The sequence below is a fragment of the Acinonyx jubatus genome, chromosome A3, assembly GCF_027475565.1.
Source record: "Acinonyx jubatus isolate Ajub_Pintada_27869175 chromosome A3, VMU_Ajub_asm_v1.0, whole genome shotgun sequence".
NCBI classification, from domain to species: Eukaryota; Metazoa; Chordata; class Mammalia; order Carnivora; family Felidae; genus Acinonyx; species Acinonyx jubatus.
Window position 1 is genome coordinate 108,188,945 of NC_069388.1, and position 12,988 is coordinate 108,201,932.

The 12,988-nt window shown below is 39.8% G+C and overlaps 1 protein-coding gene and 1 non-coding gene across 5 annotated transcripts in view; one reads left to right on the forward strand and one right to left on the reverse strand.

Annotated features, from left to right (window-relative positions):
- The window catches only part of EIF2AK2 (eukaryotic translation initiation factor 2 alpha kinase 2), a 39,020-nt gene that overhangs the window by 19,191 nt on the left and 6,841 nt on the right, over positions 1-12,988 (forward strand). For 2 of the 4 annotated variants that reach the window (XM_027033556.2, XM_027033557.2), the window contains exons 10-15: positions 1,346-1,468; positions 4,390-4,509; positions 6,500-6,680; positions 9,265-9,393; positions 11,727-11,828; positions 12,922-12,975. In XM_027033556.2, the coding sequence (XP_026889357.1) occupies positions 1,346-1,468; positions 4,390-4,509; positions 6,500-6,680; positions 9,265-9,393; positions 11,727-11,828; positions 12,922-12,975 (709 nt within the window). The remainder of the gene's footprint in view (positions 1-1,345; positions 1,469-4,389; positions 4,510-6,499; positions 6,681-9,264; positions 9,394-11,726; positions 11,829-12,921; positions 12,976-12,988) is intronic. The other 2 variants (XM_027033559.2, XM_027033560.2) reach the window with 2 other exon arrangements.
- On the reverse strand, positions 5,155-5,227 carry TRNAK-UUU (transfer RNA lysine (anticodon UUU)). Its single transcript has one exon. It is a non-coding gene; the product is annotated as a tRNA-Lys (tRNA).

Consider the following 12,988-nt stretch of genomic DNA (forward strand, 5'->3'; position numbering starts at 1 on the left):
AAATGAAGCCTATTTGCAATAGGAGGACACTGAATACAAGTTTAAAAGAATCTGCAAACATTTTATAAGTCCCTAATACACACCTGGCACAGTTTTGGGCATTGGATTTAGAGTGGAACAAACAGAAACATCTTCCACCCTCACAGTTTTGTGGGGAGAATAATTCGATGAAAAATCTGTAATTAACACGCATGGTCTTAGAAGCAATGACATGGTAAGAAGTGGAAATAGGAACCTTGGGTTTAGTGTGAGGGGTGAAGCAAGGCTTCCTGTGGGGTCACCGGTGTGGGGGCGCCTAGAGGATGAGTTAGGACAGGGAGGTGGAGAAGCTCTGTGGCTCTGCAAAAGAGCCACATGTGGAAAAGTAAAGGTAGGAAAGGTAGGTGAGTGTTCAAGGAGCAGAGGCTGTGTGCTTGGAGTGCAGGGAACAAGGACACGGTGCCATGAGACAGGCTGAGCAGGGAAGTAGGAGACTCCTTATAGGCCATCTAAGGACTTTCTGGCTTAATGAAAAGGAGGCTGTTGGAGAATTTAGGCAATAGAGAGACATGATCATACTCCATTTTTTGACACTCGTTGCTGTGTGGCTCATGAAGGAGCCTGATAGAAGGTTGTACTAGTGTACAGCTGTTGGAGATAAGGAAAGTGGGTGCATACCAGTGATAGGTTTTGGAAGTAGAATTGGCAGGGCTTAATGATGGAATGCAGGACAGGAGAGAGAGGGGAACCCCAGGTAGTTACAGACCTAGGCAGGCTCAGAGAACATGCTCATTTCTCTTATGATAGCTTGGTGATAGCTGTGGAACATAATACACTTCTATTTTTTTTATTAAACAAATTTTTTTTAATCTTTATTTATTTTTAGGGAGAGAGAGACAGAGCTCAAGCAGGGGAGGGAGAGAAAGAGAGAGACACAGAATCCAAAGCAGGCTCCAGACTCCAAGCTGTCAGCACAGAGCCCGACGTGGGGCTTGAACTCACGAACCGTGAGATCATGACCTGAGCTGAAGTCGGACACTTAACACACTGAGCCACCCAGGCGCCCCATGGCACTTCTTTCTAAAGTTTTATACTTGAGATAAAATTATCATGGCTTTTGTACCAGCCAGAAGTTGAACGTAATTACCAGAGGTGGTCTGTTATTTTGGGAGCAGGAGCAGGCGTAGCTATCCTTTGTGATTCAAGAGTTTCTGTGGAGTAGACTCTTCTCATTTAGAAGGAGAGAGCCATGTTTCTTGTAGAGTCCATTTTGCCAGTGACATTAAGGGAAAGTGGAAGGGTTGGGAGGCTGGGTGGGCAGTGACCATTGAACCTCAGAATAACCATGTATTTTTTATCTTTTAAGGTTTACCAGCGATTTTACAGAAATAGAACCGATTGGTTCAGGTGGATATGGCCAAGTTTTCAAAGCAAAACACAGAATTGATAGGAAGACTTACGTTGTTAAACGTGTTAAATATGATAGCGAGTAAGTAGTAAATGTTTTATTTCTTTGAATGAGGTGTGTGAACCTGCACTATTCTTTTTTTATGTTTCTCTCTTCTTCATTAGCATATTATTTAGTTTTTTCTCGTCTTCCTTAAAAATGTTGCTCTATCATCAGGGGCTTGGCTTACCGTGAAATGACCTCACTTTACTGTGGTTATTAAAAAAAAAAAAAAGAATATACCATTGATCATTCTTTTGAGCTTGTCTTGATGAAAACAGAAGTAATAGAATCATCTAGCTTACAGTGACCTTTGAGATTTTCTGGTCTCCTCTCCTTTATCGGAAGAACTAGGAGACTGAGACCCAAAGCTGGGAACTGATCTGTCAAAGGTAAATAGGTAACTGTTTGTCTATTATTGCATCATACACCACTCCAAAATGTAGTGGCTTAAAAACAACAGGTATTATCTCTCATGGTCCTCTGAGTTGGCTGTGGCCATCTGGGCCATCCTCACACGGGGTCTCTCACGCATTTGCTGTCAGAAGTCATCTGAAAGCTTGGCTAGTGATGGCTGTCGCACATGGCTAGCAGTTGATGCTGGCTGTGGGCTGGAATTTTAGCTGTTAACCAGAGCGCCTCTACGTGGCCTCTTTATGTCACCTGGGCTTCTCACAACCTAGTGGCTGCATTCCAAGGATTGTCCTCAGAGAAAGTCATCCCAAGAGGGAACAGCAAAGGCTACTTTTGACCTAGTCTTGGAAGTTCTACATAATATCGGATAAACAGCATCACTAAGGCCAGCTCAGACTCAGGTAGAGGGCAAATAGACTCTACCTCTTAATCTGAGGAGTGGATGTATGTATGGGGAGGACACGAATTGATGACCATCTTTGGATGCTACCTACTATGGTAACAAGGTGGAGATTTAGAACTTGTTTTCTGGAATGCTGATCCATTGTGTTCCCACTATAACCCCTTGCTCCCCATGTTTGTTTCATGTATTATCTGCACCCACTTACTCCCACCCTTCCCACTTACTGGATAGAACTCCTGCAGAAAAGAGAACATGTGGGAAGGAAGTATTAAATCACAAGCTCACCGGTTCACCAATCTTGCTTGTTGGTTTCTGACAGTTGGACTATGTATAACTTGGTATACCTATCCCTCAAGGACTAGGGAAGGATATGGGAAACAGATATGAGCTATGGAAAATGACATGAGTAAAGGAGAAGCAGGCATGGAGTCCTGGCCATTCCTCATCTCAGCCAGACACACCTACTTCCCTTCCCACGGACAATGCCTTGCCTTGTCCACCTGGCATCAAAACAAGGTTATTTTTCCCATTACATTATTTTGCTTAACATGAATGAAGTGTTGTTCTTTCCATTCAGTAGCATTTTTCTTAATGGTAATATGTAATGATGATAAGAGTACAGTATGTTGGACATTTTTAGTAGCTTCATAAATTGGTATAACACAGTTAAAAATATACGTGGAGGGGCACCTGGGTGGCTCAGTCAATTAAGCATCCAACTTCAGCTCAGGTCACGATCTCGTGGTTCGTGAGTTCAAGCCCCACATCAGGCTCTGTGCTGACAGCTCGAGCCTGGAGACTGCTTCAGATTCTGTGTCTCCCTCTCTGTTTGCGCCTCTCCATGCTTGTGTTCTCTGTCTCTCAGAAATAATTATTAAATTAAAAAAAATATACTTGGAATATTTATACACCTTGACCCATGGATTTCCCATCTGGGAACCTATTCTAAGGATATTATCCAAATTATGGAAAAAGTTATACAAGAAGATGTAAATCACTGTGCCATTATAACAGTGAAAAATTAGAACAAACTAAAGGTCCAGCAACGAAGGAATGATTAAGTATGTTTTGTTCTCTCCCCTGTTCGATGGCTAAGCTTACATACGGAAAATATTCAGACATGAAATGATATGATGCTGGAATTTGCTTCAGAATAATCCAGGGAAGATGAGGAAGTGGGTGAGAGTATAGATGAAACGAGATTGGCCAGGAGTTAATAACAGTTTCATTTGGGTAATGGCTAGGTAGCAGTTCATGAAATTATTTGCTCTACTTTTTTATACTTTAGAAATCTTACATTAAAAAGTTTACATGATGGTTATACAAATTGTATAACAAGGAAAATGGTAAAGATAACCTGTTATATGGAGAAATAGGATAAAAACTATATACTATAATTACAAGTATATAAAAATATATAGGAAGAAAGACTATAAGAAACAATCCAAAACGATAACTGATTGTGTTAGGGCTGTTGATGGATGAGTACTTTTTTTCCCTTTATTTTTACAAATGTTATGTCATGTGGTTATGGAACTTTGCAAATTAGAAAATGGAATTGTAAAATGTTTGCTTATCTTTTCTCCTCATTGAAATCTCAAATTTATTCCATGTAGCATAGCATTTTCTCAGCTCTTGACTCCAGATCACTATAAAGCTCCCACACGTACAGTGAAGTCTAGCTTTCTCTGCGTAGATATCTCCTTTGTGTATTTCTGTTATACATTAAAATTTTTGAGTTAGGTTCATCATGTTGCCTGGGTTACCCTTGCTGCCCTATTAGGGTTTGCTTATGAAATCCAAAGTGATTTCAACACAAGGTTAAACAAAATATGATGTATGAATTAGCAACCAAAAATGCTTGACTGGCATTTCAAAGACGACTACAAATGGCTTTTAAAATGTCTGATGCTTGAACTTGATTAAGTCACTGCTTTTTCTCATGTTGAGAGTGAGGACAGCCATGTTTTTTCTGTGTGTTCAGTTTTTCCTTTCGAGTACTCCTGGCCTCCATTCTAAAAACTCAGGGTGAGGGAACCACGGCAACTGTTTCATAAGGGAGCGTAGGTAGTTGTCTTCTGTCACCTGACTTGTAGTTCATAGCAGGGATGATGCTGACACTTTTATGTTCCCTGTTTCTTTAAAGCAGGAAGGCAGAGCGTGAAGTAAAAGCTTTGGCAGCTCTCAATCACCCAAATATCGTTCACTACTACAGCTGCTGGTTTGGCGATGATTACCATTCTGTGGACAGCATTAACACTTCAAGGTAACTAAAAAGAATTCTCATAGCCCTAACAGGATGGAAGAAACTGTTATTTACTTGGTGTAGGCCAGAAGATAAGGCCATTACATTTAATTACATTACAGAAGATAAGTTATTACATTTAATAACCACCAACCACAAACACCGTTTGAAACAATAATCTTGTCCTTGCTTCTATCCCTTGCTCCACACTTGCTTAAAAAATTTTTTTTATTGTCCTCAACTGTTTTATTTTTTTAAATTTATACGTTTTTTTGGGGTTTTTTTTAGTTTATTTATTATTTTTAGTAACCTCTACACCCAGTGTGGGGCTCGAACTCACAACCCCAAGATCAAGAGTTGCATGCTTTTCTGACTGAGCCAGCCAGGTATCCCTGTCCTCATCTGTTTTGAAAATCTCAGGTTTAGCTTTTTTGTCTCCATTGTTTAATTTGTAGGCTTGCTCACTTACCCCGGCTTCAGGCTAGGCTGTACATGCAGTCTTAGGAAGAAGGTTTGAACACATTATGGATGCTACAGCTGGAAACCCCTCCTCAGCTGCCAACACTTTTCTGTCCCTCTCAGAGACTCCTGATTGTTGGGGTGCGGTTAAGTGGTCTGTCTCTCTCTGTCTCTCTCTTTTTTTTTAATATTTTAAGTTAAGCTCCATGTCCAACGTGGGGCTTGAACCCATGACCCTGAGGTCAAAAGTTACATGCTCTACCAACTGAGCCAGCCAGACACCCCAAGGGGTCCCTTTTGAATACAACCACACCACTTACAGTGGAGTGGTGGGCATTGAAGATAATTTAAGACCAAGGAGGTACCCCACCTTGCATCACTCATGCTTTGTCTCAGGTAAGACCCTGACAAAGGACTGGAGGTCTCTAAAGACCTGGCATCTGCTTCTGAAAAGTCAGCCAGTGTTTCTTGGGGACTGTCCTCACTGAAATCCTGAGGACAATGAGGGTCTGTTCATTCATTGACTCCCACCCCCAGCACCAGCTCCATCCACCCCATGTGATTGAGAGCTTTATCGTTAGTTTCAGGACTCATCGACCATCAGCATACAGACAGGACTTCTTCAGCTTTCAGCAGATTTTTGGCTTTCTTTTCCTATTTTCTAACCAACATAAATTTGAAGAGAATAAATTAATATTGAAGCCAACTTAGTTTATAAAGCAAGATAAAAACATGGTTAGCAAAATTAGTCCTTGCAAGTATATGTCATAGCAATTTGTTGGCATTTCTCTTTGAGAAACGATCCTTACACTATTGTTTTCGATTTGTTTTTCCTGTATTTCTCTCTCATTAAACTATAACCCCCATGACAGCAAGGATAGTATCTAACTTGTTTTCTCATCTCTAGGTGACTGTTCTAGGCCTTTCACAAAACAGATGCTCAGTAGGCCAATAGTGAATTAAAATGTTCCAGAATTACTTTATGTAGTAATGCAATTTGGTTTTCCTTAATTCCATTGTATTGGTGTTGCTATTCCTTTCTACTAGCAAAGGTGATCAAGGACCCTTACCATTAGAGAATGGGCAGTCTCATACTTTGTAAATTACTTAACAAATAAAGCTCTGGACATTTGGGAACTTACAATTTAAGTCAAAAATGATTTATTGTATTTTGATTCAAGTTTATTACATTTAGATTTTCATGTTTTTTTAAGCTTATCTACTTATTTTGAGAAAGAGAGAGCATGTGTGTGCACATATGGGAGCAAGGGAGGGGCAGAGAAAGAGGCGAGAGAGAATCCTAAGCAGGCTCTGTGCTGACAGCTCAGAGCCAGATGCTAGCAAGATCTCATGAACTGTGAGATCATGACCTGAGCCAAAATCACGAGTCAGATGCTTAACCGACTAAGCCACCCAGGCACCCCTAGATTTCTGCCTTCAGACATGTTTTGGGATTCTTAAGAAGATGAAGTATAATTTTAAAAAGAAATGTTATTTTTTTATAAATTTCTTTTTATTGCTATTTGTAATATACTGTGAATTTTATATCCAGACCAAAGACTAAGTGCCTTTTCATCCAAATGGAATTCTGTGGTAAAGGGACTTTGGAGCAATGGATTGACAGCAGAAGAGGCCAGACACCAGACAAACATTTGGCTTTGGAATTGTATGAACAAATAACAGCAGGTGTGGATTATATACATTGCAAACAGTTAATCCATAGAGACCTTAAGGTAAATGAAAATGTACTTTGTTAGGAATTGATAAATATGATTTAGTAATTTTATTTTTTTTAATGTCTGTTTTATTCTTGAGAGAGAGAGAGAGAGAGAGAGATGGAGTGCTAGCGGGGGATGGGCAGAGAAAGGGGGAGCACAGAATCCGAAGCAGGCTCCAGGCTCTGAGCTGTCAGCACAGAGCCCGACGTGGGGCTCGAACTCACGGACCGCGAGATCATGACCTGAGCTGATGTCAGATGCTCAACCGACTGAGCCACCCAGGCGCCCCTACGGTTTAGTCATTCTAAAACGTATCTTCTGTAGTTTTAGAATTGATTAACAGTCCTGAGGAAATAATATCTCTGATCCTCTGAAGTTAGAATGGATCTAGCTCTTGCCCCAAATACCATTCCATAGGACCATTCAGAGGATCTTCAGGACAAATCAATTTATTGAGACAGTGAGCCCTATAGGAAGGAGCTCATTCACTTCTGGTCCTATCTGGCTGCTCTGTATACTTCGCTTGCAAACACTGCTTCAGTAAACTACCTTTGCATGCAAAGAATTACTGTGGCTACCACAGCCAGTGGGCTGCTTTGTCATTGCCTCTGCTGCTACTCAGGCTTGTTTGAGAAGCAGAAGGGACTCTGATGACTGGCTTTGGGAACATGATTCTCCCAATTTCTCAGTCATTACTCTTTTTTTAAATATTTATTTTTGAGAAAGAGAGAGAGAGAGAGAAAGTGGGGGAAGGGCTGACAGGAGGGGGCCAGGAGATCCAAAGCAGGCTCCGTGGTGACCGCAGAGAACCCAATGTGGGGCTTGAGATCATGACCTGAGATGCAGTTGGATGCTTAACCAATGGACCCACCCAGGCGCCCCTATCAGTCATTATTCATGACGGCAATCATAGCTACTGGGTCCAGAGTCTAGAACTTTCCTGGCCTTTGGTTAGACATTTCTACCCCGTGACTGGAAAATTGTAATCCAAAACTTGGAACACACAGCATACCTTTGTATTTTTATTTTCTGCTGGCTTCCTAGCTTCTTTTATGGTTGAGATGAGCTGTTTTCCCATTTTACCTCCTCATCAAAATCAAAGAAGACAGAACAGCTTTTCACAGCCTCCCTCACTCTCTCTTCCCTGTAATTGGCCTACTTCCATCACACTTTGGCCATGCTGAATCCTATCACGGAGGCTTTGCTCCTCTTCTTCTTGCGTGGAACATTCTTCTGTCTTCTCTGGTCTCAGGCTCTTCATGTAGCCTTTCCTGATGACTCTGGATCCAGGAGAAGCACCTTTTCTGTGTAGATCTTGGCTGTTTGCTTACCCCACCCATCTAAAATAGTCAAGAATAAGGATGAAACAAAAGAGTTTCTTGAGTAAAAGAAGGACCCATAGTTGTAGTTGTTGGGCCTACATAGGAATAATTGGCCCATAAAAGATATCGTGTCTTTGGTCTGCCCAGGAGCTGGATGGCCAAGGCCTTTGTGTTGGAGTCCACCTACTTTCATCTGCTTTAATATCTGAAGGTGCTCTTTGAAGTTGGAATGTTGTAAGAACTGTGTTCAGAAAAATACATTTCGATTGGCTATGCCTTCACCTTGGAATAGGTGATATATATAGATATATAGAGATATATATATCTTTCTATCTATATATATCTCTCTCTCTCTCTCTCTCTCTCTCTCTATATATATATATATATATATATAGTTAAATAACAAATTAAGCACATTTATTTACTTATAAAGTAACCTGCAAATAAATGCAGAAGTTTGGGTATTAACTCCCAGGCTCCCCTGCTCTGGATGAATTCTCGAAACTGACTGGTGCTGACTGGATGTTCCTTTCTCTAGCACGTCTCTTGCCCGTTCTCTCCTGTACCCCATACTTCCTGTTGCCCTGTGTCACAGTGTTCTTTTCTTGTGTCTGTTTGCAGACGATGTTTGCTCCGTGTCTGTAGTTGCTCAGAGATCAGACCTTAATACTCTTGAGCCTTCTTTCCATCTTCCAACTTTTCTAGCTTCTCTACTACGGTTGCTGCATGCGCTATCTTACAACATTATTGACAAGAGTCTCATTCTGAGAATCTCAAACTTAGAAGAGATCTTAAAGGTGTCGACTTCAATCCCCAACAGATCCTGGACTCATATTTGCAACATTTCTAACCAGTGGGTGTCCAGCCCCACCTTGAATACTCTCTGACATGGGGACTCTCAAATTCCCATTCCTTGGACCACACTGTTAGTCTATTAGGATATATTAAAGTAAAACTTTTGGTTTTTTTCTGCCCTCCAGTCCTGGATCCATCCCTTTGTACTGTACAGAGTGAATCCACCTCCCACTTAACATGTCTCCAGAGATTTGAAGGCAGCAATGCCCAAAGCCCTCTCTGTAGACAGAGAAATCCTTACTTCTTCAGCTGGCATTTTAAAGACCTGTGATATTAAATATCCTGTCTGGGGCTACCTGTGTAAGGGTAAATGTCTTATAAGGAAATATAAAAATAGCCCTTGTTAAATGTGATTTGGATATGTGTTAACAGTCTGTCAAACTGGTGCTTATAAATTCAATATTGGGTTTCTTTTTTTGTAGCCAGGTAACGTGTTTTTGGTAGATACAAAACAAGTAAAGATAGGAGACTTTGGACTTGTGACATCCCTGAAAAATTACGCAAATCGGACAAGGAATACAGGAACTCTTCGATACATGAGCCCAGAACAGGTGAGGTCCCTTTCCTTTCTGTCTATATAGTTTTCATTTCTTTTGTATTTTTAATTAGAAAGATAACAGGCACCTCTTATAAAATTAAAACATCACAGAAGGATATAGGAAGAAAGTGGAAAATTCCCTTTAACCCAACTTTCTATCCCTACTCTTCTCATAGAGTCTGTTGTTTATCCTCTTGGATCATTTTCTGTGAGTTATAGACATTTATAAACACACATTTGTATATATATGCAGACTTTTTGCACAAAAATATAAAGAGGTGTTTCTATAACTGACTGTACTATTGTTTTGTGGCTTTTTTTTTCACTCAACAATGTATCATAATCTTTCCGTACCAGCACAGACGGATCTGACATCCATTTTAGCAACTGTATTGTATACTGAAGTATAGCTCTACCATCATTTATTTAACTGTTCCCCTACTGATGAGTGTTTATTTAGGCTGTTACCAACTTTTTACGTGTTTTCCTCCTTATCTTTGACTCTAAAAACACATATTTCTTTTTTTTTAAGTTTATTTATTTTGAGAGAGAGTGTGCTAGTGAGCAGTAAGAGGGGCAGAGAGAGAGAGAGAGAGAGAGAGAGAGAGAGAGTAAGAGAATCTCAAGCAGGCTCTGTGCTCAGTGTGGAGCCCGACACGGGGCTCGATCCCACAATCATGAGATCATGACCTGAGGCAAAATCAAGAGTCCACCACTTAACCAACTGAGTCACCCAGGTGCCCCTAAAAATGAGTATTTCCATGATAATCTGTAATAGATTTCTTTAAGTGAAATTACTGAGTAGGCTGACAGGTGCATTTCAAATTTGGTAAACACTGTGAAATTGTCATTCGGAAAAAAGTGATTCTATTATGCCCTCCTCCCAAAGTGTAGGACAATGCTGCTTTCTCCTTCACACTCCCAACCAGACTAGGGTGCTAGCAGACTGCATTTTGGCCTCGGTGATGAATGAGTATCCTGATGTTTTAGTTTGCATTTTTCAGATTTTTAGTAAGGTAGGCCATCTATATATGTATGTACTTACAGCTTTTCTGCAGATTTTCTATTCATGTACTCTCCTCATTTTTCTTAATTAGGTTATCTGTTCCTAATTTCTTTGTAAGGAATATTTATATATTTTGGATATTGATTCTGTATCTGTTAACGATATTACAGAAATGTTCTTGTATGACAACTTAAAATCGTCTATGCTACATTTTAAACAAAGAAATAACAAGAAACCATCATCAAGGAGAACATTTGAATGTTTGTCTTATGTGTAGTTTCATTACTCTAATAGTCTCCATTTTTGGTTGATAGCTTATTGTCTGTTTTCATCTTTTTGATGTTTGAGAGCCTAGGGTAGAGAGGAAATCCACCTTCTTCCCTTGGGGACCATGTGGCATAAAAACATAATTTAATTTTTTTTGTGGAATAGGAAACTGGAAGACAAACTTTAACTCCTGCACCCTGTATTGTCACCCTAAAATATTTTTGAAAAAATCATTCCTCATTGTGCTTTTCATTTCCTTAGTGGTTTTTAAACTGAAAAACATTTTATTGAGAAATAATTTATACATCATGAAGTGTATGTATTTTAAAGGTACATTTGTCATTTGACAAAGGCATATATACCTGGGAAACCCATACACTTGTGAAAATGTAGGACATCTCCCTGGCCTGTGAAAATTCCCTCAGGCCCTTTCCAGTCCCTCCCTCCTTCCCAGAGGCAGCTGGTGCTCTGATTTCTGTCACCACAGATTAGTTTTCCCTGTCTTGAGCTTCATATGAGTGGAATCATATTTTATGTATGATTTTTTTATTGTATTTGATTACTTCAGTCAAACTAATGTCTGCTGGAGAACCTCTAGTGGTTGTTTATACCAGCAGATTATTCCTTTTGATTACTGAGTACTATTCCATTGCCTGAATATACCACAGTGTGCTTCCCTATTCTTCTGATGGTCATTTGGATTGCTTCCAGTTATAGAACATTATGAATACATATGAACATTTGCATGAAAGCCACTTACTGGGAACTCTTAACTATTTCGCCTCCTGCATCTTATTTAACACTACTGTCAAGCTCTGAGGCTGAAATTTTTGTTATCCCCATTTTATGGCTGAGATTATTCCACCATTGATGGTTAATTTACATGAGTGATGCAGCCAGTTAGTGACACATTTGAACCAGGGCAGTGAGACTCCTTAGATCTTGCTAATAAACATGCATTGTTACATGATATAAGATAGTTTGGTCAAATAGCTGTTTTGGTTTCAGAAGCCATGGATGTTTATATCAGGTATCTATCAGTAACAAATATAAACATATTTTGGTCTCTTTAGATTTCTTTACAAGAATATGGAAACGAAGTGGACATCTTTGCTTTGGGGCTAATTCTCGCGGAACTCCTTTACATATGTCCCACTGTTTCAGAAACATTACAGGTAAATAATATCACAAAAAAGAATTAAGCAACAAAAATTATTAGCAGTCATCTCCAAAGTGCTGCTACAGTAACTGCCCTTATGTGAGGATAGACTTGAATATATTAGTATTGACTGAGAAGGAAATACGGATTTAATCTTTCACACAGTTGGGCAACCAAAACTTTTTGCTTCAGACCAGAAACTTTGGTCTTCTTTTAAGGTGTGTACATCTCACAAAACTAAAGCTGTTTCTTCTTATTTGAGTCAGTCAGTAAAATTTTATTGATTGCCTGCTTTGCCTAAGACACTGTGCTAAGTGCTACAGGGTTTTAAATGTGAATAAGCCTCGTTCTCATGGAGCTTTTATTTTAGAAGGGAAGATACTATAAGAGAATGCTCTACATGTTTTTGGGAAAAGACATGAAGTCTTGGGGAAACAGGACAGAGATCTTTCTAGCTGTAGCGATTTAGGTTTCATGGGGTGTTTAAGTTGGGCTTTGAAGGATTGGTTGGCTTCTAATAGGCCAAAATAGAAGAAAGATCATTCCAGCCTTCCTTGTGCAGAGGGTGGGACTAGCAGACAGAATCATTTTTCTTGGAGTAGTAAGTGACAAGGAAGGGATGGTTGGCACACTGGAGAGACGTGTTGGGACTAAATTAAGGCAAGATTATGGACTTTCTTATGGGGGCAGTGGGGAGCTGCTAAACGTATTAGGCAACCGGAGGGATATCTTGGTCTGAAGCTCAGTAAATGGACTTGCTGGAGCCAACAGCCTTCCCTGGACAGCAGGGATAATGAAAATACCTAGCACGTAGGATGCCAAAAAAGGATGAAGGGAAGTAATGCAGATGACGCTCTTAGCACTCAACATGTTGATGTTAAGGATGGGGAAAGGTGGGAGAGGAGAGTCCTGCTTGCCTCTGGGCCAAGAAGCAAGTTTGGTTTTCCTCCTGAGTGAATAACTTCCTCATGAATATATGTATATATGTATATATATATATATATATATATATATATATATATATGTGTATATATATATATATATGTATATATATATATACACATATATACATATATATATGTGTGTGTGTGTGTGTGTTTTATTTTCAGATTTTTAAAGAGCTAAGGGACGGCAAGTTCTCAGATGTATTTGATGGCAGAGAAGTAAGTACTTGAA